This window comes from Bactrocera dorsalis, chromosome 1 (assembly GCF_023373825.1).
Source record: "Bactrocera dorsalis isolate Fly_Bdor chromosome 1, ASM2337382v1, whole genome shotgun sequence".
NCBI lineage: Eukaryota > Metazoa > Arthropoda > Insecta > Diptera > Tephritidae > Bactrocera > Bactrocera dorsalis.
In genome coordinates, this window is record NC_064303.1 from 109006676 (window position 1) to 109029175 (window position 22500).

Genomic DNA, 22500 nt, shown 5'->3' on the forward strand with positions numbered 1-22500 from the left:
TTCTATTGTCATATGTATTTATTAGCTTTTCTTTCAATTAATTTTAATTTAATTTTTTAACATTTTCATAAACAAATTATTTATTTCTCATTTTTCTCCCATTCTCAGGCATACCAATCGCGATGCGGTACTCGCCCACGTCAAAATACACTATCAGGATGCCAATTACCCGATTGTAACAGCAACAGCAACAACCTCGCCGAAATCGGCGAATGCGCAACAACAACACAACACACCACTTCAAGTGGCTGTGAATCCAAATATTTATATGAACAAAGTTCTCGCCGCAATGTGCCTTTCCCAACAACCTAATTCGAGTACACCAACCAACAACAATAATAATGATCAACAGCATTCCATAATATCTGCCGGCCTACTACAACAAGCTATACAGGGTGCCTCACCTAATTCACCACTCGGCTGTTTAGCACTAACACTCGCCGGCAAGAGTCCAGCAAAAGCAACTGCTTCTATTTTAGAGCACGGTGAGCAGAAAGCGACACAAAACGAGGCAAGTGCCACAAGGCCTACGTCGCCCAAACAACAACAACAACACAGCAACAATCAAAATAATATAAGCATAGCGAATTTGGCGTCGTCATCAGCGACATCGCCGTCTCCCAAGTCCTCTGGCAGCAGTAATGCCAACGGTGGTGTTGGTATGGTCGGTACGCCCACATCAGCATCATCGTTGCAGCACTTGTTGACCTCACCGCGCGGCACTTACACATCATCATCCAATTCATCATTACGCAATCCCGTGCATTCGCCTACAGCAATCAGCAACAACAACAACAATGGTGGTAGTGGTGTTACTAATAACAATAATAACAATAAAAATTTGGTTATGGGTGCTTTAGCAGTTATGAAACACAACAGCGCCGCAACGAATACAAATGACAGTGTATTTGGTTCACCGACGAGCGCAAACGCAGCAACAGATGCAAATTCCACATCATCATCATCATCGGTGCTAGCATCACCGAATGCTGGTGCAGCACAACACAATACACCCAGTGGCACAACAGTAACTACACTTTCAACTACTCCTTGCAATTCTACAGCAGCCATTGGTGGTGTAAAAAGCGCTAACAACAATCCATATCATTTGCAAATGGGTCTCATCGGTGCTACATCTATGTCCAACAATCATAATGGTGGTAGTGGTAGTGTTGTTGGTGGTGGTGGTGGTGGTGTCATTGCTAGTCAAATGACTCATAGTGATAATAAGAATAGTCTATGTATTGGTGGTATTATATTTGGTTCTAATAATCCTACTACTACTACTACTTCTACTAGTTTAATTCGCAATACTTCCATACCTACTACTACAAATTCAACAACAACATTAGCTAGCAGTCCCACAACTGCTGGCCATTCTAGTGGTGGTGCATCATCATCAACTTCATGTAATTTGTTATTAAGTTCGGCTCAGTCGGCAACAGCGGCGGCGGCGGCAGCAGCGGCAGCAGCTCTTTATGCTTCCAATGCGATCACATTGTCACCGCCATCGGCATCGTCGTGTATTTCGGCAAATGCAAATGCAACAGCAAACAATTTCAATAATCTCACACAAAATCTCAATCAAAGTCAAAATAACAATTGTAGTAATTTATTAGTAAACGACAGCGAGCGACGTGAACCGTCGCCGTATCGTTGCGGTCATTGTCATCAAGTATCGAATTGGAAGCATGTCATTCAGGTATTTTTATACTTACTCGGTATATGTACTAATCCTAAAACAAAAACAAACAAACAAAAACAATCCGAATATTTTTGCCATTCACTTTCATTTTACATACATTTTACTTTCTTTTAGTGCTATATACTTAACTATTTTGTTTAACAACAACAATCTAGCTGTGTTAGTTAAACGCACATATCGTGCGGCTTATATTTTTACCTAGATTGTATTTAGCATAATTAAATGTTCTGTTTAGGCTTAGCAGCTGATATGCATATAATCTCCTTTCCGTAAGGATCTCTAAAAATCCTCTTTTTGGTATTTTAATTAATTTTATGTTGTTATATATTTCGATTGAGTTACCTGTAAAGGTATATTGTAGATGAAAACGAGCAGGCTTCATATATATTTATACAAATAACAATTTTCAACTCGTTCTTAGCGTTTATGTCAAGTGGCATATGATCAAATTTGACCCGGATTGACGAAAAACATTTCAACGTATTTTTTATTATCAAAATAGGTTTTGGGGCATATAACGCATATAAGGATACAGAAATTTTCAAAAGAACTCCTTCAATTTTTTTTTCACGATAATAATCGCCATACAAATGCAGTTCATTTGAACCAGTCCGAATCAAATTTGATATTGAAGTGACAGTAAAAAGGTTAATTTCGTATTTTAAGCCGATAAGCCTAGTAGTACGGATTATTATAAATTAAATAGGTAAAATAGTAGTAATGCCAACTTTGAAAGAATATTACAAAAACAAAAAAAAAACAAATATTCACTGCTTTCTCTCTCCCTCTTGTTAAATTTTTAATGGCCTTTTGGAAGTTTCAGCTTAAGAATTGAGACAAAAATTACACCACTTCATTTATATAAAATGAAAAAAGTGATATTTTAAAAATAGTTTAACCAAGAAATTAAAAAAATTTAAGAAAATTAAATGAAAATTGAAATAGTTTAGAAAAATCTTCAGTGTTAATAGCGAGTTTATGTGAGCGACCATAGTACGAGAATTTTTGAGTCTACGTACTATTTACCACTGCTTTTTATCTACTCTCAATTTTTTCATTATGCTAATTTTTTTAGAAAGCCCCAAAAATTTCGTATTATATTTCGTCCGCTTATTGCACGTCGCAGTAGTACAAAAAATATATATATAAATTACAATAACACCAACCACCCAATCATGGCAACTATTGTGTTTGTATAGAGAATTGTTATCGTCCTACTGGTAAATATACGCTGGATTTATATAATTTTTGTCTTTTTGTACAATAATAATCGCATACAAATAACACAGTGTGATACAAGGGTTGCGGCGTTAGTATCATATTTCCATAAAAATCTTCAAACATATTGGTTTTCGGTCGCTAGTAAAAATATGCATTATTTTTAAGCTAAAAAACTCATAATTTTTCTCATAAACTAGAAAAACCTCAGCATTAAAAAGTAAAATAAGTTAAATATACAATATTCTCATACATTTGGGGTTTGGGTATGTTTTTTTATCAATTACATATATGAAATAAAACTATATATTTTTAAATTTCATTTAACACAACATTCATCTAAAATATATGTGTATAGTAATTTAATTGTATGTATTAGTGCAGGTGTCTGGTGCGCATTAAAATTAAACACTCATTTCATTGTCTTCATTTCGTAAAGTGCCCGTCCAATAAGGTTCTTAAGTGTTTACGCCGAGGAAGTATTTTTGTCCCACACTCATAAGCTTAAATATGTCCTGAAAAATATTTTTTACCATATTTATTAGAAAAGTATTTTTTCGCTGGGTTCTAATTGTGTATAAAAATATTTAAATTAGCAAATGTCTCGAGAAAAAATTACATATTTACTATATAATAGCATATTTATATGAACTATGTATTCAGGCCAAGCATTTGCTTTGTAATATTTTGTTTCTTATTTATTTATCATACATATCTACATATTTTTTGTTTAAAATTTTCTTATAATATTTTTCAAAAATTTTTTATTTTATTAGTTATTTGTATTTATAATTAATTGCAAACAAATTTGTCTTACCCGCGATTTTTCTCTATTTTCTTGCACCTGCAGCGGCATTGTCGCTTGAAACACGCTGGCGACATACGCATCGAAACCCTTGATCGCAGCGTCAACAGCAACGAACGCAACGCGCCGCCCGTCTATCGACCGCTCGGCAATGGCGCCACGAATGAGTCCAATTACGGGCAAACACTTAAAGCTTTACAACAACAACAACACCTGCAGCAGCAACAACATCAACAGCAGCAATCACCACATCTGAACAACATGTCGGGTCCGCCGGGCAACTCTGTACTTATGAGCAACAACAAAAACGAACAGCACCTATTGCATTCGCCACTGGCCGGCACCGCTGCCGCCAATGCCGCGACCACACCGCAAGAATTGCAACAAGCTGCCGCGGCTTACATAGCCGCCACATATAAGGCTGCAGCAGCAGCGGCCAATTCAGCGGGCAACGGTTCGGCGGCAGCAGCCGTTGCCGCAGCTGCTGCGCTTGGCCTCAGCAGCGAGGATTTGCTGTTGCACCAACAATTGCAGCAAAATGATCAAATTGAAATAACGCGCTTGCCGCCAGGTGTTGGCAACTCAGCTGCCGGGCAATCGTCACAATCGTCGCAGGCACAACAGCCGCAGCAGCAGCAACAACAACAACAGCAATTGAATTCCAAATGCAAGCAGCAAAAATGTCCAATGTGTCCTTACATCTCGGAGAGTAAGTCGCAAATGAACTATCACATCTCGTTGCATAAGCCGACGCAGTACGAGTGTTCGTTGTGCACCTTCGTCTGCGCCAAGAAACAACATTTGAGCAGCCACATGCGCACCGTACATCAGCAACACAATTTGGGCGCGTCCAATCAAATGAGCAACAGCATAAGCGCCGCCATCAATTCCATGGACTTCAGCATGGCCCTTCAACTGGCTGCCGTCGCACAGGCGCAACAGGTAAAGCGATTTTTTTAATCTAACACCTTGTCTTTTAACATTTTATTGGATTAATAATTGGATAAATTAAAAAAAAAATGTCGCTTAATTTACACCCTTGTTATCTTTTTCAGGACCCCTCATCATTGAACTCGCCTCTGGCTATAGATCTGACAGCTTTGAAGCAGAAAATTTCTGCTGTTCAACAGCAACAACAACAGCAACGCCAATCACAGCAAACAGCTGCACTTAACACCCTACAACAACAACACCTCCACATAAATGCACAATCTGCTGCCGAAAACCAAATTAAGTGCATCCTTTATTGCCCCAAATGTCCCGCGCGCTACATGCAAAAATACACTGACACCTCCAATGCCAAAGCGGAATTGGAGGATCACCTGAAGTACCACAGCGGCAGCGATACAATGACACGAATGGGCAACAGCAAGCAAACCGCCGCACCCGCCTTCAAATGTGAATTCTGCGATTATGCCGCCGCACACGAAGCTTACATACAGAAACACCGTTATGTGCACACACAAAGCTATCAGGACAAGTGTGCCGAGCTGTACAAGCAAGTGCACGAGGATGCCGAATATGCGCCGCCAAAACTTATGCAAATCACCCTAGCCAAGAGTTTGCAACAAGCGCCCGAAACCATCTGGATTGTCGACAATGACTTGAATGAGCAGTGCAAGGAGCAGCAACAACAACATGCCAGCATATCCTCCTCATCCGTCGCGCCAGCAACAATGAACGCAGTAGCTGCGACAACAATGACAGCAACAGCGCACTTCGATACCGCCAATTCGTTGCTGAAAAAGCAGTTGGAGTCTGGTATGGGCGGCAACAGTGCTGGGGTTGGTAGTACCGCATTGCGCCACACACCTTCGCCGACGCACACGCCAAAGGAGCTGACTGCCGCCGATGCGGATGATTCATCGAATATGCCATCGACCAGCGCCTCGGTGGCCACCAGCGATTTGGCAGTAGATGGCGGCAGCGATTTCACCTCGAGCATTGCATCGCCGGCGCCAATGGAGAAGTGCCTCTACTGCCCCTACGAGACGAAGCATACCACGCTCTACAAGGCGCACTTGCAACATCACATCTGCATTAGCAATCAGAAGGAGGCTTTCACCTGCGAACATTGCGACTACACGGATGCCAAGCAAGAGCACATTGAAGAGCACACACGCGTGCACTTCAATGCAGTGGAAAAACTGAAATCTGTGGCCTTCTTCACCTCCTATGACAACTTGGAATTGAGTGTGGAACAAGAGAGCGGCGCAGATGAGAGTACGACAGCGGCAATGACGTCGACCGAGCAAGAATTAGAGGGTCAGAATGAGCGACAAGCAGAAAACTCGAAGGCGCAGACCAGCTCCAGCGAAGCTCAGGACACCATGCAAACTGAAAACGTCGCCGATGTTTCGGCAATGCTGCTGTTAAATATCAAACAGGAGCACAACAACAACAATGAAGAGCATGTCATCAATGAAAATGTGCTGAAGGAGCAGCAATTATCGGCAGCAAGCGCACCGAAAGGTGGCAGCAGCAGCAGTGGCAGCGATATTAAAATAAAGCTGGACAGCGATGACAAAGCAATGGAGAAAACAACAACAACAGTGGCGGAAAACATGAAAAAGCCTTGCAACAAAATTATACTGTACAAAAATGATGGCTGCCTGAGCATAAAGCGCGAAAATACCTGCAACAGCAGCAACAACAATAACAACAATAATGCTGGCGCCAACTGTGAGAATATCAGTGATCGTTTGCGTCGCCGCATATCGCGTAACAACAGCAACAATGCCAATCATTTAAATGGTAATGCAAATAATAATAACAACAACAATATTAGTGATGAACAAACCGTTGCTGCTGCTGGCTGTGGCAGCGGCGCACAGCCACCAAGCCATAAAACCATATTAGTAAATGCCAAAACGGGTCAGGTGATTAGTCGGAATTAATACTTACGTGTGTAGTTATGTGTGTATGTAGTTCGATAGTGGCTGCAGCCATCAGCATTTGATGAATGGAAGCAGGAAAAGTGAATTGTTTTTGGATTAAGTCGCATTTTTTGCGGCGTCACGCGGATTTGTACAAAACTGCAGAAAGTCTTTTGAATTTAATATTTTTAATAATGAAAATTGTGAACTGCAAGCACTCGCCGTGGTGTATGTGAAAGTAATTTGCTTATTATTAATTATGTGTAATTTCGTTGCGATTTTTTTAACCATTTGAGGTTAACCGTTTAACTTTCCACGATTTAAATGGATTCCGCAATAATTTGTGTGTTTTCGGTTCTTGTTGTTATTGTACGTATTGAATTTTGTTTTTTTAAGAAAACCAAATAAGTGTTAATTACAAACAGAAAAAAATGTTATTTCATAGTTAATTAGTTGTAAGTGCGTCTTAATTACAATTTGTTGAATCTACCGTATCAAAAGTCGCTGTCTTCCAAAGCGCTTTGAGTTCTTTTTATGTTAATTTCTGCAAAATAATTTTTGTTCTTTTTTTTGGTTTTCTGATTTGTGACACACAATGCATATAATAATTATAAATATTTTCTAGTTATTAGTTTTTTAATAAAAATTAATGTAAAATGCACACACATACATATACTAATGGGTTTCGGAAACACCAATACCTACAAACACACGCACACGCGCATTTCTTGTTTCAATATAAAACTAATTATTTGTTGCAAATAAAAATATAAATATAATGTTGCTAAAGCATATGTCTTTATTAAGCTGTTTTATGATTAATTATTTTAATTAAATGAATTGTTTTTAATTAATAATAATGTATATTTAAGTTTGTTGCGTAATTAAACAATAATTTAATTTGAATTAAAGCAAAAAAATGTTTTTTGAATTAATTATAGGCAATATTAAGTTGTCTGCGCGCAAAAAAATGTTGATTTGTTTGTGTTAAAAAAATTACATTAATTAGTATAGCACTTATACTTTGCAGAAAAATTAGAAAAAACTTAATTTTAAAAATTGTTTTTAAAAGTTTATTAAAAACATTTTAAAATTTTTAAAAATTAAAGCAAAACTAATTAAAATAAAAGAATTAGTTATTTTAAATATAATTAAAAAAAGATTTTTTTTAATAAAAAAATAAATAAAATTAAAAAAAAAAATCACTTAATTTTTTTAATTAAATTATATTTAAAATAATCAATTTTTTTCTTTTATTTAGTTTATGAAAATAAAAAAAATATTAATCATTTTAAAATTAAAAAAAAAATAATAAAAATTAGGAAAATAATTATTTACAAAATATTAATATTTATAAAATGTTAATTTTCAAAATTGTTTTTTTTTATTTAAATTATATTTAAAATAATTGATTTTTTTAATAATTTAGTTTATGAAAGTAAAAAATATTAAACATTTAAAAATAACATAATAATAATTATGAAAAAACTATTTGCAAAATGTTAATATTTATAAAATATTGATTTTTAAAATAATTATTTTTGTTTTAATTTTAATTACTATAATTTTTTTATTTTAATTATTTTTTTTATTTTGATTATTTTGTTTTAATTTTAAAATGATTAATATTTTTTAAATTTTAATAATTTTCAAATTTTAATTGAGTTTTAAAATATTTATTTTCATTTCCAAAAAAATGAATTTTTAATATATTTGTCCATTGGTGCAAATGTGTGTGCAACTTTCTAACTTAAACAAAAATTATAAAAAATTAAATATAATTAAATACGTTAAAAATTGGTTGTTTCCTAAAGTCAAAATGAAAACTGCTAACGGTTTGTTTGCGCTTTTCGAATAGTTATAAAATAAACTGTGATTTTCAAAATTGAATTGGAGAATGGTAACTGCAAAAATTACATATACATACATACATACAGATTTAATTATATATGTATATGAAATATGATTAAAATAATATTTTAGTTGCACAGTGCAAGTAGCTGGCGGTAAAAAAATCCAAGCAACGTGCGCAAAAGTAAGATGTTATAATTTAAATTAAATATAGAAAACACGTGCTTATTAATAAATAACATTAATTGTTAATTATTATACACTTTATTATTATAAAAAACTATTTTTAAAATTATTAGCAATTTATGATTAATTTATGTTGTTATAATTATTATTGTTAGCTTTAATTTACTATGACGAAGATAATTTAAAATTTATTTATTGTTATTTTTTTTAATATTTTTAGTTTTTTATGTATTTTTTTATTTTAATTTTTTATTTATTTTTATTTTTTTTTTCTTTTTTAATTTTCTTTTTAATTTTTAATTTTTTTTTTAATTTTTAATTTTTTTTATTTTAATGTTTAATTAATTACTTTAATTTAATTACTACACTTACATATGTTACGTTAGTTAATGTTATATAATTGACCACTTGAAACCACTTGCAACTAAAATTTACTTGCAGCAAGCCGATCTTTATACACAGTAGTTTAGCGTAAGCTTACACACATACATGCACATGTATTTATGTGTATATATATTTTATGTACAGTGCATTTGCAATTAGCGAATGTCATTCAAATGGAAAATGAGTAGTTATATAGTCATTTATTTCTAAAAAACGAATAAGTAACAAACTTTCAATGGCCGAAGTGTCATAAATGAAACATAAAATAGCATTAGTTAATTTACAAAAATTATGAAAATGCACATTGCACAATTTTATTAAAGTGAAAAATTTAATAAGAAATCGAAAGAGCTGAAGATAATATGTTTTAAGAAACCGCGCGAGTAAGAACAAAAAGTTATAACCGTCAAACTAATGCACGTATGTATTTGTGACAAAATATGAGTATCGCCTAAGTCGACTTAAGGTTCATATTTATAGTTTTTTCTTCAATGAAATCTATTTTGTTCTTTTTTTACTGAAAAGCAGAGTATGAACTGGTGATCTAAAGTCGACTTAAGCTCTTCTAATATATTGTCTAGGTGTATATGCATATGTTTGTTTATTATTTGCAAAGATTTTAAATATTTTTGTTGTTGTAATTTTTGTTTTTAACGCTCAGCACAAACGGCACTTAACTTTCTAGGCATAAATGTTTATATTTTGCATTTATCACTCGAAGTACTTGGCGCACACAATTGTCAATATCATTACGAAATCAATATTTGAAAAAAGTATGAATTTTGTAAAAAAAAAAAACATCACATTTAACAAGCGTGGCATAATTTAAACTGTAACTTTTCGACAAAAATTTTTTATAGCTGAAAATTTTATTCTGATTTATAAAATTTTATTTTTTTTTTATTTTTTGGCATGGATTTTTAATTAATTTATTTGTTAAAAAAAATTCTGAAACAATTCCAAAATTTTTATTAATACATGTTTTCATATTTTTTTTATTGAAAAAAAAAAAATTTTTATTTCTTTTTTTTTGAAATTTAAAAAAACTTATTAACAGAAAACTTGTTGAAAAAAATCTTACGCCAAAAATGTTAAAATAGAATATGAAAAAAATTACTAAACATATTTTACTTTCAAAAATTTATTGAGTTGTGAATTACATTTTTTAATTGGTTAATTATTTTAAAAAACTATTGCACAGTTTCTGATAATATTTTTATTACAAAATATATTTTGTAATGTTTTCTGATGGTCAAAAATTCAAAAAATCTATGCCAAAAAATAAAAAAAAAAAAAAAATTTTTCCAAAAAAAAATATTTTTTCCAAAACAAAAAAATAAAATTATGAACTTTATTAATAAGTCCTTATTTCTTATTTTCCAAAAAAGAAAAGAAAAACCTAAAATAGTTATTATTTTGTAATACTTAGGATTTAACTTAAATTAACAATTATGTAGCAACACTTGTGGAATAGCGGGGCCATATAAGTAGTTTAGTTGGATCTACATGTAGATTATAAATATGTATGTATTTATAAATGTACATAAACGCGTTTACACATATACAAACGCATATGCATATGTATGTATATATGATAAGTATATTAAGAAATACAATTTATGTATTGTACATTGTAAATGCACTTACTAAATATTTACCTAGTTATATTGCGGTAAACATGTAAATTCTATATAGAACACTTAATTAAATACTGTTAATATTAAAACGGAGCATATACCAAGAATGTGTATTATCGCACGTGTGTAATTACATACACATGCATGTGCTTATGCATGCATCTATTATACAAAAATGAAGTAAAATTTAATAATAAAAAAAGAAAACAAATATTATTAATATAGAAGACAACAAACATTAAGCTAAACAAAAATATATATTATTAAAAGAAAAAAATAATGAAAAATGTACAAAATCTTCATATGCAAAATTAAGAGAATCTTCAATAAAAAGCAATTTACACAAAAATGCAGTTTTTTCTATTAATTTTTTTATTAATTATTTTAATTAATTAAATTATTTTAATTTATTAAATTAAAATTAATTAAATTGCTTTAGATGCAGCGCAAACTGAAAAACGCGCCATTTCAAAGTTTTTCGCATTTATTTTTTCTGGCCACCTCAGGCGTGTCGCTGCAATTTGTGCGCAACTCAAATTGGCCGATTCGCACCAGGCGCGCATAAATGCAGAAATCGCAGCAAGCAACCAGCATTTTGCTTAGCCCGGACGCAAACCATCAGTAAAATGTACAGTACGCAGCAAAAGTTTGGCATGGTAGTACAGTACGCAATGAAATTAAGTACAGTGCAGGCGCAAAACTTTGGTACTTACTATTCGCAATGTAACTTTTATGTAAAAAAAAATTTATGTTATAAGCGTGTTTTTTTTAAATAAAGTTTAGTAAAAATTTTGTAAATAAAAAAATTAATAATATATTATATATACATTATATACTTTTTCACTTAATTAGTTACTTGTATAAAAACATTTTAAATTAATATTATTTACGCCACCAGTGTGTATAGAGTACGACATAAAATTTTCTGTTGTTATTCTTGTCTGCAAATCCATATAAAGAAGCTAATGTCGCGAATACGCAAGTAAGAAATATAAGTGGATAATAAAAAATAAAAGGAATAAATTAAAAAATTACACCACAAATGCGTTAAAAAATCACAAAATTCATAATAATAAATATAAATAATGTTTCAGTGATTTTAATATCGCTGTAAATAAATGCTTATAATATTTTTCACGATTTAAAATTAAATAGAGTTATGCGTACGGCTTTTGCGCCACAATTTTTTTTATGCTACGAGTAGTGTAAATCTTTTACGATTTTGTTATTATTGAGATTTCACTGAAAATGGTAAACAAAATTAAATAACTACAATAAATTATTTTAATTTACTTAAACTATGACCAAATAAATAACTTTTTGATTTGAAAAAAAAATTGCGCAGTACTCCACCAAAATAATTCGGCGTGTGGGGTCAAAAAACAAAAAAGTGCACAAGGATCAATCTGAATATTATTCTTCGGAGATTTTACCAATATTTAGTATCCATACCAAATTTCGTAAAAATATCTTGTGAAAAAAAGCGCAAGAATGTCATTTCTGTTCGTTCATCTAGGTGGGCAGGCTGTATGCTATGCTTTTTGAAGAGAAAATAATGTCCGCATAGCTTGAGATCGATATCTCAAAAACTGAGTGATTCGTTCTCTATATACAGACACGAGCTCGTCATGATCACGATATAGCTCGTCTCGATGATCATTTGTGGATGCATATACTTTATAGAATCTCCGATTTCTGTGTGTCACAAACTTTAGTGCAAAGTTAATTTATTTAGCGTATAGCAAAATCAAAAACAGCGTGAAAGAGTGTTATATATATAAATTAAACCTAAAATATTACAAAAGAAAACAAAAAATAGTTTCAGTTAAAATATATATCACAAAAGCGTTGCAATTTTTAGTTTTATAGTGTTAAATTGAAACAAAAATGTCTTGTGTAAGCTTAATTTCTTTTTATTTATTCGGTTGTAAACATTACAGTTCTTTATACATCGTTATTTTTAATATATGTATGTATATATTTATGTATTTTTTTTCGTTTGTTTTTGTTCTCTATTCTTGGTCTTTTGCTAAATCACATAACTCATCCGCAGCCGCGCACACCCGTCTGCACGCAGCCAAATTCAATATTCACTTATAGCATTTAAATATAAATATTTCTATGATATATGTTTGTATGTATATTTTTGTAAATATGATAATTGATTAGTTGCATATATTTTATATTAAAATTTAGTTATATTTGTGAGAGATTTATTTTATTATCATTTATTTTATGTTTGCTTGTATATATTTTATATTTTTCTTCTCTAATGCGCATAATACACACATATACATTTAAAAGTCAACGATAAATACACATTTCGAAGCGATTCCATTGCTAATATAGAGAAATAGTTAACATTATGTTACAACATTAATTTTTGCACTAAAAGCTATTTATTTAAAATTTGCATCAACAGTGACGACAAACAGTTAACGCGCTCACGAAATTTTGCTTTATGTTACTATCTAAATAGTTTGTTGTATTTATTTTGAATTTTATTTTTTATTTGTTGGAAATTTACATAATTTTGCTGCCTAAAAATTATTTGCTAAAGAAATGCCAAACGTTTGTAAAATAACAGTGTTTACATTGAAAACATTGCAACAGGTTCAGGTTTGATCTGACATGTTGTATCTTGTTGCGAACGCCGTTTTGAGTTCTTAAATAAAGAATATATATTGCATGGGTTAAATTGTTTGATTTGCGCTTAAAAAATAAATTGGTTATGTTATAAAATGTGGTTTTTAACTAAATTGTAAATATATCGATAAAAAAAAAATATTTTCGTAAAATGTAAAAATCAAAAAAAATCACCAATAGGTAAAGCATAACTTGCATAACAAGCACAACACTATAAGTGCATTTGAGGGATCGCGTTAAATGTGCAGATGAATATAGGTTAGTAGTGATATGCGCCAATAGGCTATTTGGTGGTACCGTCGAAAATCAATTTTGTTACAATTATAATAACTACAATGATTATTGTGATTAGTGTTTTTTGTTTGGCCTACTGCAAATTACAGCCTCCACCAGCCAAGCACGCCCTGTAATCCGTGTGTTCTAATACCCTCTCCCTCTCTCTCTCTCTCTAGCTCTCACGCTCACGCTGTTGCTTGCCGAAACTACTGTTTTCGCATACTTTTTAATCATCCAGCAGCGGCTCCTGATCGCTGGAGTACACACCATTATCCTGATTTGCAGCACGCCTGTAAAAATGTGGCCACATTAATGTAGGTGTTCAGCGTATTTGATTAACAAAAATTTTATTTGAATATGTACTTGTTTGCGTTTGCATTTTCATTTCATTAGAATTTCACATACATTGCGCTAGCATATTGGACACGTTGTGCTGGCGTCATATTCAGGTTACCTTTCACCTTCTTGTCATAGCCCCAGATTACGCAGGTGGAAATTAAAGCAACTGCAAGGCAAAGGATGTATTTATTTTGAACATATAATTATATAAATCTAACTAAAACTCACCGGTCAGCCAACCCATAAAGAAAAGCTCAACCCAAACGTAATTGCCGTCGCTGCGATCGACAATCATGCCAGCGACAATGGTGATTACGGCCAGACCAAGATTTTGCACAGACTGACAGCTGTTGAAAAGTAAAAAAAAATATGTCTTAAAGTGTGTATTGAAAAACTTATGTACCGTTACTTACAAGCCATAAGCTGTGCCCAATTGATACTCGGGAATGATCAAAGCAACTAGTGGCCAAAGGCTAGCGGCCAACATGGAATACGACAGACCCATAATGATCATGCCAATGTATGGGTTAAGAAGTGTAAATGCAAGCAACGCATGTGCGCCAATTGTGGTGAATGTTGCGCAAAATACCCAGCTGACATTGCGACCGGTTTTGTCGATAACAAAGCCGAAAACGGGTGAAGCAATAGCCGAGATTAAATACACAATCGAATTGACGTTATTAGCTTGATCCGGTGAGAAGTGGAAACGATGCATGAAGAAGGTTCTGAAAAATAAAACAATTTTTTTTTTAAGATAAAAGATAAAGTATGAGTGCAATTACTTACTTGCCCAAAGCGATGAAAGGAAAGATGGCAACATAATAGGCCACGCATATAATTGAGACCATCCAAAAACTGACCTTGAATGTAGTGACATCACTGAGTTTGGCAATCTCACCGGAAGGATTGGTGTTACGTTGCAAAATGCGTTCGGCACGTTTGTCCATCCAGCCTACAAGTCACAAAACAACAACAGTGCATCAGAACTTTTACCTTATACCATACCAAAGGCATACACATGCATGGTACTTCTACTCACCCAAAATCAGAGCGCACAAAAGTGACAAGACACATGTGCCTGCCGCCAGCAACAACACCACACCAATTGCTCTATGATCCGCATAGAATTTCGATACATAGTCATATATCGGTTGCATGACCCAGAAATTCACAGTGCTACCAAAACGCGCCACCGACAATTGCAAACCGAACACCATATTCAATTCCTTCCCCTTGAACCAGAGCACAGCGTAATTGTTTTGTGCCACAGCCAACGACTCAGCGCCGATACCGAATATGAAACGTCCCACAATCATTATCCAAAATGTGCCCAAAAGGCCACCCGAGGCGAATATCAATTGACCAATAAGTAAAATGAATAGATAGATGATTGTGCCCAGACGTATGCCGAAGACGCGATCAATGAGAAAACCGCCAATGAAGCAGAGCACCACATTCGGCCACGAGTAGATGGAATAGATGAGCGTGAATTCGGTGGTGGTGATGTTGAGATCATGCTTGAAGACCTCCTGTAGTGCGCCGGGGTTGTCGTAGCAAAAATAGGAACCTAGAAGTTAGGGGGGAGAAGATGAGTAAAAGTATGCGTTGAAAATGTCTTATATGTGTATACTTATGTTTTTAAAGATGATGTGATTTTCCTATGTGGGCTGCATTATTGAGCTATTTTTGTTTAATATTAACACGGATCACCAATTTTGAATAGACATAAGAATTTTGTATGCAATCTCTGTTTATTTACCTACTAGTAGAAGAAAGTCAACGTCTGATTAATAGTCTCATGCTGCGTTCAACGGAGCGCACATGTTTGAGTCTTGGGAACAGGAAAAAGCCGCAGGAAGCCACATCTGGCGAATATGGTAGCAGAGGGATGACTATTGTCAATTTTTCGTTAGTAAACATACTTTCAAGATTAAATTTAAGTCGAGCGGTGATGCATCCCCAAAACCTCAAGAAAATTTGTTCAAAATCAAGTGATCGTTTCCGCGACAGTCGGGTCTACTTAACCACAACGAACCGGGATAGGATTTTAATTGGTCAAGGGCTGTCCGACCGGCAGCATTCCTCCAAATTATTTCAGGAATGTTTTCTGTTGCTACAACTACAATATAATATGATTTTAAAGGCTTTCCTAATGTTAAAAAGCCATTATTACTTATATTTTCGTTATACTCTTAAAAGATACTTCTTTATCTCTATACGAAGTGCGTCTGGATGTTGTCCACACTTCACAACAGCGTAAGACGGCTGGCGCGAATAATTGCAATTAAAAAAATGCATTAAAACATTCATTTGTATGTATGTTTACGATTATTGAACGAGCTCACGCCGAGAGATACTTAAAATCCCATAAATCTTTACAATTCACAGACATTATTTCATTTCATTTCATTTCGTATTTTAATTAAAATTGTAATCGTTTTGGACGCAGACGAGCACAGTCAAGTCAAAAATTTTTTGTTTTATCATTTCATTCGCCAAGAATTATGCGGTCCATTTGAATTAAATGGAGATTGCTATGACGGGCAGTTATCAGTTGTCATAACCAAAGGCATGACAACCTCTGGGTCAAGCTGGACTTACATCATATCTGAATGTACATACATATGTATATGTATATGAATATGTATACGTAATACGTATATAATATTAATACGGTTCTTAATCCTGATAGAGTTTTCGAGGAAGTAAGAAAATCTTTAACTATTTGCTGTGTTGATTTCAGGTTTTATGGAAAATTTTTAAGCAAAGCTTCATATATATTTTTTTTAATATTTAGTTGCAAAAAATAAGTATTAGACCTAATGTGAGAATCAATTGGAAAACGCCGATTAAGCCAACGATAGTTTCACTGATCCATGTCGACCCAAAAAATAAAACGGGATTTAATTAAGTCGCGAAATGGAAAAATGTGATTATTTGCGAACCTATACTATGGTATATTCATTTCTTATCAATATTCGTCAAAGCAAAATGAAGGCAATGAATTTATTAGTCACAAACAGAACGTTCAAGATACGACTTAGTTGACCGACTAAAGGATTGTTTTGTGTTTTAGAGTAGACTTTTGATTGATGTGTATATGTATAAATATATATGTATGTATGTATATGTATTTATAATTATTTTTTAATCGTTTAAGAAATATAATAATAATTGTTTCACTCACCAAATCCAAGCAGGCACATAAAAATCAAGGCAATGAAACGATGCACACCGCTGGTAGGGTTGCAGCACATTGACGAACCACAACCACTGGGTTGCAGATCCAACTCGTTGTCCTGAGGACTGCGCCGTGCCACTGAGGCAGGCGATGGTGGACGCGCTTCCTCATTCTCCACTATTGGCAGGGCATCATCTGTCGAAGTAGGCATTTTTACGCGAATTTACGTTCTTCTAATTAATTGCGCACTTTTGTATTAAATTAATTTTTTGTTTTTGGATTATACAAATTTTCACAATAGATTTATTTTTGAATTATATTTGCACAACTGACACGTTCGTGTAATTGCGACAACGCGCTAACTTAACTGCAACTATTCGATTGCAATATTTCCAGCTGTGATGTGGACAGCTGTAAGCACTTATCTCGACTGTGTCGACAGTAGAGCGTATGGATGCTGCAATCAATTAACGCTTGCAAAGTTTTTTCTTCCAAACTACTACTACTACTTCCTAGAGGGAAGAGGGTTGTTTCGTTGTTTTATATTCGCTTCTGGTGTTTATGCCGATTTGTTAAATCTTATCAATGCCTCTACGGCCGTCTTCTAGGCGTTTACTTATTTTAACAACTGATTATTATATTAATTGTTCATTTATATTCGTTGATTTAGAGCGTGATGAGGGGCGTTATTGTTTTGTGATTGCAATTCACCAACATTAATACACAAACAATGAAGCCAGTAATCAATAATTTGAAAATCATACGAAAAAGAAAGATATAACAATTCCTTGTGTATAACTTTTAATATATCATGGAAAAGTTGTTAAAGTTACGCACTTGAAACTTTGACCGCTCTGGAGACAGACTATCTGTATATGTTATGTTTTACTTCGCTTGGGAGCATGCATATGAATAGGCTTGTTTACGCTTCACAATATGCTTTCCACTTCTAAGCGGCACAATTGCATACTTATCGGACTTAGACCCGTATCATTTCCTTTCGATAATACAATACAGACTTTGCTGGATGATCGAGTCAAAGGCAGTGCGCTAACACTTAGAAATTTGTATACACACGAGTTTACATATGTGGGACACGAAGACAAAGGAATCACAACGCGCACTATAAAAATGGGAGAGCACAACTATTTTGGTATATTATATTTTACGCAATGCGCGACGAAACCTCGTTGTTAACTGCAAAGAGAAGAAGTAATATTCTGTATTAATTAAATATATTGACATTTTATTAAAAGACAATGTTCATAAATTATATAATGCAGTGTTAATGAGAAGCAGATCATGTTGTAGTCATGTAGCCATTGTTTGCTTACAATTACAAATATGCATATAATGATATGCCCTACAAAATCAAGTATTACTCAGCAAAAAATAAAAGCATATATAGACAAATCCAAAAGAAATTTAATAAAATATAAAACTTCACTTATGATTCACACACCCATAAGTATGTATGTATGTACATATTTACATACACTTGGATGCGCGTCACTGTTTACGGTATTAGTGAGCGTATGTATCGGTTTACTAGGACATGTGATTTATAAGAAAGCTTCTAATTTCTTGCTGACGTCGACGAGTCGAGCGTTGAACAGGTTGCACGTACAAATTTGTAGATATTGGCATAGACATAATATTTGTAAACATATAAATATGTATGTATATATTTTATCCAGTATAAATAACTTATATTAATACATGTATATTCATAAATGTAAATTTCTGCGTCCATGAAAGGGATTACAAGAGTTCTTTGACTGCTGTTATTCTTTGAAAACAGAAACTAAAACCTATACAATGTTGTTAAGACACTTTCTAATAATATGTGAGTTATTGACAAGCGAACAACAAAGCTGATAAAAGTATCAAAAAGTAATTTGTTACCCCAAGCATTATTTTCATATATTTATTTACGTATAGTTTACCGCTACTTAAAACTTAAATACTAAAATTGATTTTAGCCAGGAATATCCTGTTTATTTTCGTTCTTTTCCTATTTCAATGATTTTCAATGGTTTTTTTCATATATCGATAAATTTTATAAATATCATACTGAAATTTTAAAGCAATATCTAAAATAGTTTTTGAATTAGAGCTAAAATGTACCCGCCCGCTCAGCTTGCCTCAGTTTATACCTAAACACTATACGAGTATGAGTGATTGCTCAGAAACAAATGATCTCATATGTTTTATATATGTATAGTGTTCCATATATTCCAATTTGTTGTTTGGCAAGCCAAAAACGACCTAAAATTAAATTTTTTAAAACGTCGTTATTTTGTTAGTTTTTATTTGTTTTCGATGTATGTCAGTATCTTCTAAGAGAGAATTTTTTTTTAGTTTTGCTCCACGATGAAGGTGTGAATCAATGCAGCAGTGGAGGACCTTTTTAGCGCCGTCGAAAATTGCATATACATAGGTATATTATGGCGATTTAATGAAAGAAAATTTTAATTAGATTGATTTTATTCAAACTATATTCATAAGTAACGAGCACTTGAAAATATACATATTTACTATATACATACATACATACATATGTACATATATGAATGGTGGTTGTGTACATCAAATTCTTCAGCTACTTACATACATGCATACAACATATGAAAAACAGATGCAATTATAGGTGTTTGATGTTTCCTTTATAGTTAGTTACTATTTACACACAGCACAACACTTCATAGCTAATACTGATTACAAAAGTATCTTTTCGGTGGAAATTTGTTTGTTAAAAACACATAAAATATAAACTAGGGTAGTTGCTTTCGTCCGTCTGGCTCGCGCCAGTAAAGGCATTATCACTAAAATTCCATATTCCATGGGAGCGTCGTGATGAACACAATGCCAAAATTCAATGTTTTTATATGGAAACTTTTCGGTATTATTTTTGAAAGATTGCGGCTAAGTTTTATGACTTGAAAATCACTACCCTTACGAAAATACTAAAATTTTCCTCTACCTCTGTAACGACTTATATACACTTTCAATCATGTATATAGTATAAATAATAAAGTTATCAGTGATTAATATTAAATAAATAGAATTTGCGTAGACATGTTCAAAAATTAATCATACAAATGCATAACAAATTACTAACCTATACATATGCATTAAATATCTACGCTAGTATATAACTAACGTTATTGTTTGTGTGGATAGGCAAAAAGAATTTATTTGTTTTCATAACACTTATTTCCATAACTTTTGTATTTATACTACACACTTCACCACAAAAATGCGAAACATTATGCATTGTCACGGCTTATTACCCAGTTCCCCTGCAAAACCGTTCTTCGTTACCGCAAGAGCAGTTTTTTTGGCGGTGGCTTCTAAAAGCCACAAGTTATATTAAACCCATAAATGAATGAATGAATATTTCGGGTTTTAACTCCAATAATTGAAGTGAAAGTAATTTAACTTAATATCAACCAAGCACATTTTTTCCAATTTCGAGATTTTTCTACAAAAAATGATTTATCTTTATATGTATGTATTTCTACAAAATAAATATTTAAAATTAGTTAGAAAAAATGTTAACTTCGAAAAGGAAGTGTGCAAAATTTCCTGACGATACAGAGAATATGACTAAATCAACTCAGCTCATCCCTCTGATCATTTATAGGATCTCCAACGTTTCTTTCTGAGTGTTACAAAGTCCGTAGTAAACCCGCATTATATTTTGTATTAAATAAACGCAGTAAAGTTCAACTACAACTGCCCCCAAGTAATTTTTTGATATTTTAGTCAATCCTACTAACATACTTCAACCGAAACTTTTTTATTTTGATGGCGATAATAGCGAATTTCGAAACTTTAACAAAAAATAGAGTGAAGTTGAAAATCGGGATAGGGAGTTAAGTTAAATTGGTCATTAAAGGTATTACAATTAACAGGAGTGTTGTTTCATATCTTTTTAATACTTTCTATCATGGAGTCCAAATCTGTTCCAAGGAAGATTTCAGTTGAGTGCGTAATATTTTTTTTTTTTTCGAATTCTAAACCAAATAGACAGATTTAAGTATAAACTAAATATCTTTCCACCAAGAGACAATGCGGTATGTATATTTATGTAGGTCCCAACTAAAATGGTGGAAACTAATATGTACATATGTATGTAAGTACCTGCACTTATTAGTGTGAACTTAAGAAATGGTCATGAATGCTAGCGACAAAATGATGAAGGTGTCAGGTCAATAAAAGTACAGCAGAAATAGTATTGAAGCACCAAGAAGTAGGTAACAAAAACGAAAAGTGTACAAACAAAAACGCAACAAGTAGGTACAAAATGTGACAAGGCTTAAATGAAGTAATGTCCTTACAACTGAATATATGTACATACAAACATATATGTAAGTATGTGAAAAAATATACCTGCAATACTATAAAGAAACTTTTTCCTCGAGTAGGCTTCCTAGCTATTCTAATAAAACAGTTGAACTGGGGAATGGCAGTTTCTCTTAATCTCATATGAACATATTATGCATCCACACATACATATGTAAGTATGTACGTAACTAGGCTTATGAAAATGCAAATTATTGATTTCAGCAACATTAAGTGCAGAAGATATTTTGCTTCAAAATTACCTGTGTTTTTGTTTGTATTTTTTTCACGAAATACTATTTTTAAGCAAATATACTTTTATAGACATAGGAGACATGCTTAATTAGTTATTCAACTGATTAAAAGCACAAAGAACGCAATAAGCCATTGAATAGTAAAATGTTATACATACAAATGTTTGTACAAATATTATTGCTATCGTAATAAATTAAAAATGTCTAAAATCACTACTCACCTAATAGTGAGATGGGGTTTTTGGGAAATAAAATAGTTTAAAAATATTCCAAATAGTAATATACATATATTTAAAAATATTATTTATGATGCAGCTAAATTTGTCTACTATAACCAGTTTTTATTGCCTCTCTTTTAATTTATCATTTACCATCTTCGTTGACTTTGGCTCGAATTTAATTTTGTTTTGCTTTTCATATTTGTACATAAATAGAGTTGCATTTTGAAGTACATAATAATTATACAAAGAAATTATTATTTTCTATATATATCTTGTTTCATGATAGGAAGGTCAAATAAGATCTACGAGTAATAACTTACTCATATTTATATTGTTTTTTATATAGTTATAATTATCGTGAATAAGCACACTTTTTTGTATCCTGATAAGTTTGACAAGCACCCCTTTTCTTTATACTTCCTCCATAATACAAGACAGTAGTTTTGGATATGTGTAAAGAAGTTTATCTTATTATTATTTATTATTTCATATAATTAGTGAATTTTATAAACTTTAGTCAATTGTTTATCAGTATAGGTACCTATTTACGGGTTAAGAAAATCAGCCACTTCAA

General features: G+C 32.7%; 2 protein-coding genes across 16 annotated transcripts in view; one reads left to right on the forward strand and one right to left on the reverse strand.

Moving 5' to 3' along the window:
• LOC105234015 (serine-rich adhesin for platelets) overlaps positions 1–7255 on the forward strand; it is a 155534-nt gene extending 148279 nt beyond the window's left edge. For 10 of the 12 annotated variants that reach the window (XM_049455708.1, XM_049455703.1, XM_049455701.1 and 7 more), the window contains 3 exons: positions 109–1702; positions 3774–4670; positions 4784–7255. In XM_049455708.1, the coding sequence (XP_049311665.1) occupies positions 109–1702; positions 3774–4670; positions 4784–6625 (4333 nt within the window). In that variant the 3' untranslated portion in view covers positions 6626–7255. The remainder of the gene's footprint in view (positions 1–108; positions 1703–3773; positions 4671–4783) is intronic. The other 2 variants (XM_049455714.1, XM_049455718.1) reach the window with 2 other exon arrangements.
• A 5297-nt stretch (positions 7256–12552) lies between these two features.
• On the reverse strand, positions 12553–22082 carry LOC105234017 (major facilitator superfamily domain-containing protein 1). Of its 4 annotated transcripts, none has more exons than XM_029548409.2 (8): positions 21927–22082; positions 17111–18301; positions 14963–15490; positions 14710–14875; positions 14337–14648; positions 14152–14270; positions 13990–14089; positions 12553–13874 (listed from the first exon to the last, which is right to left on the reverse strand). In XM_029548409.2, exons 2-8 carry the CDS (start codon positions 17313–17315, stop codon positions 13811–13813), a joined length of 1494 nt encoding a protein of 497 aa, XP_029404269.1. In that variant the 5' UTR covers positions 17316–18301; positions 21927–22082; the 3' UTR covers positions 12553–13810. The 4 variants fall into 4 exon arrangements, with proteins under 4 accessions (XP_029404269.1, XP_029404271.1, XP_049311698.1 ...); XM_029548411.2 differs by having other exon boundaries at positions 13948–14089; XM_049455741.1 differs by lacking the exon at positions 21927–22082 and adding an exon at positions 19719–20061.
• Between the last annotated feature and the right edge of the window lie 418 nt (positions 22083–22500).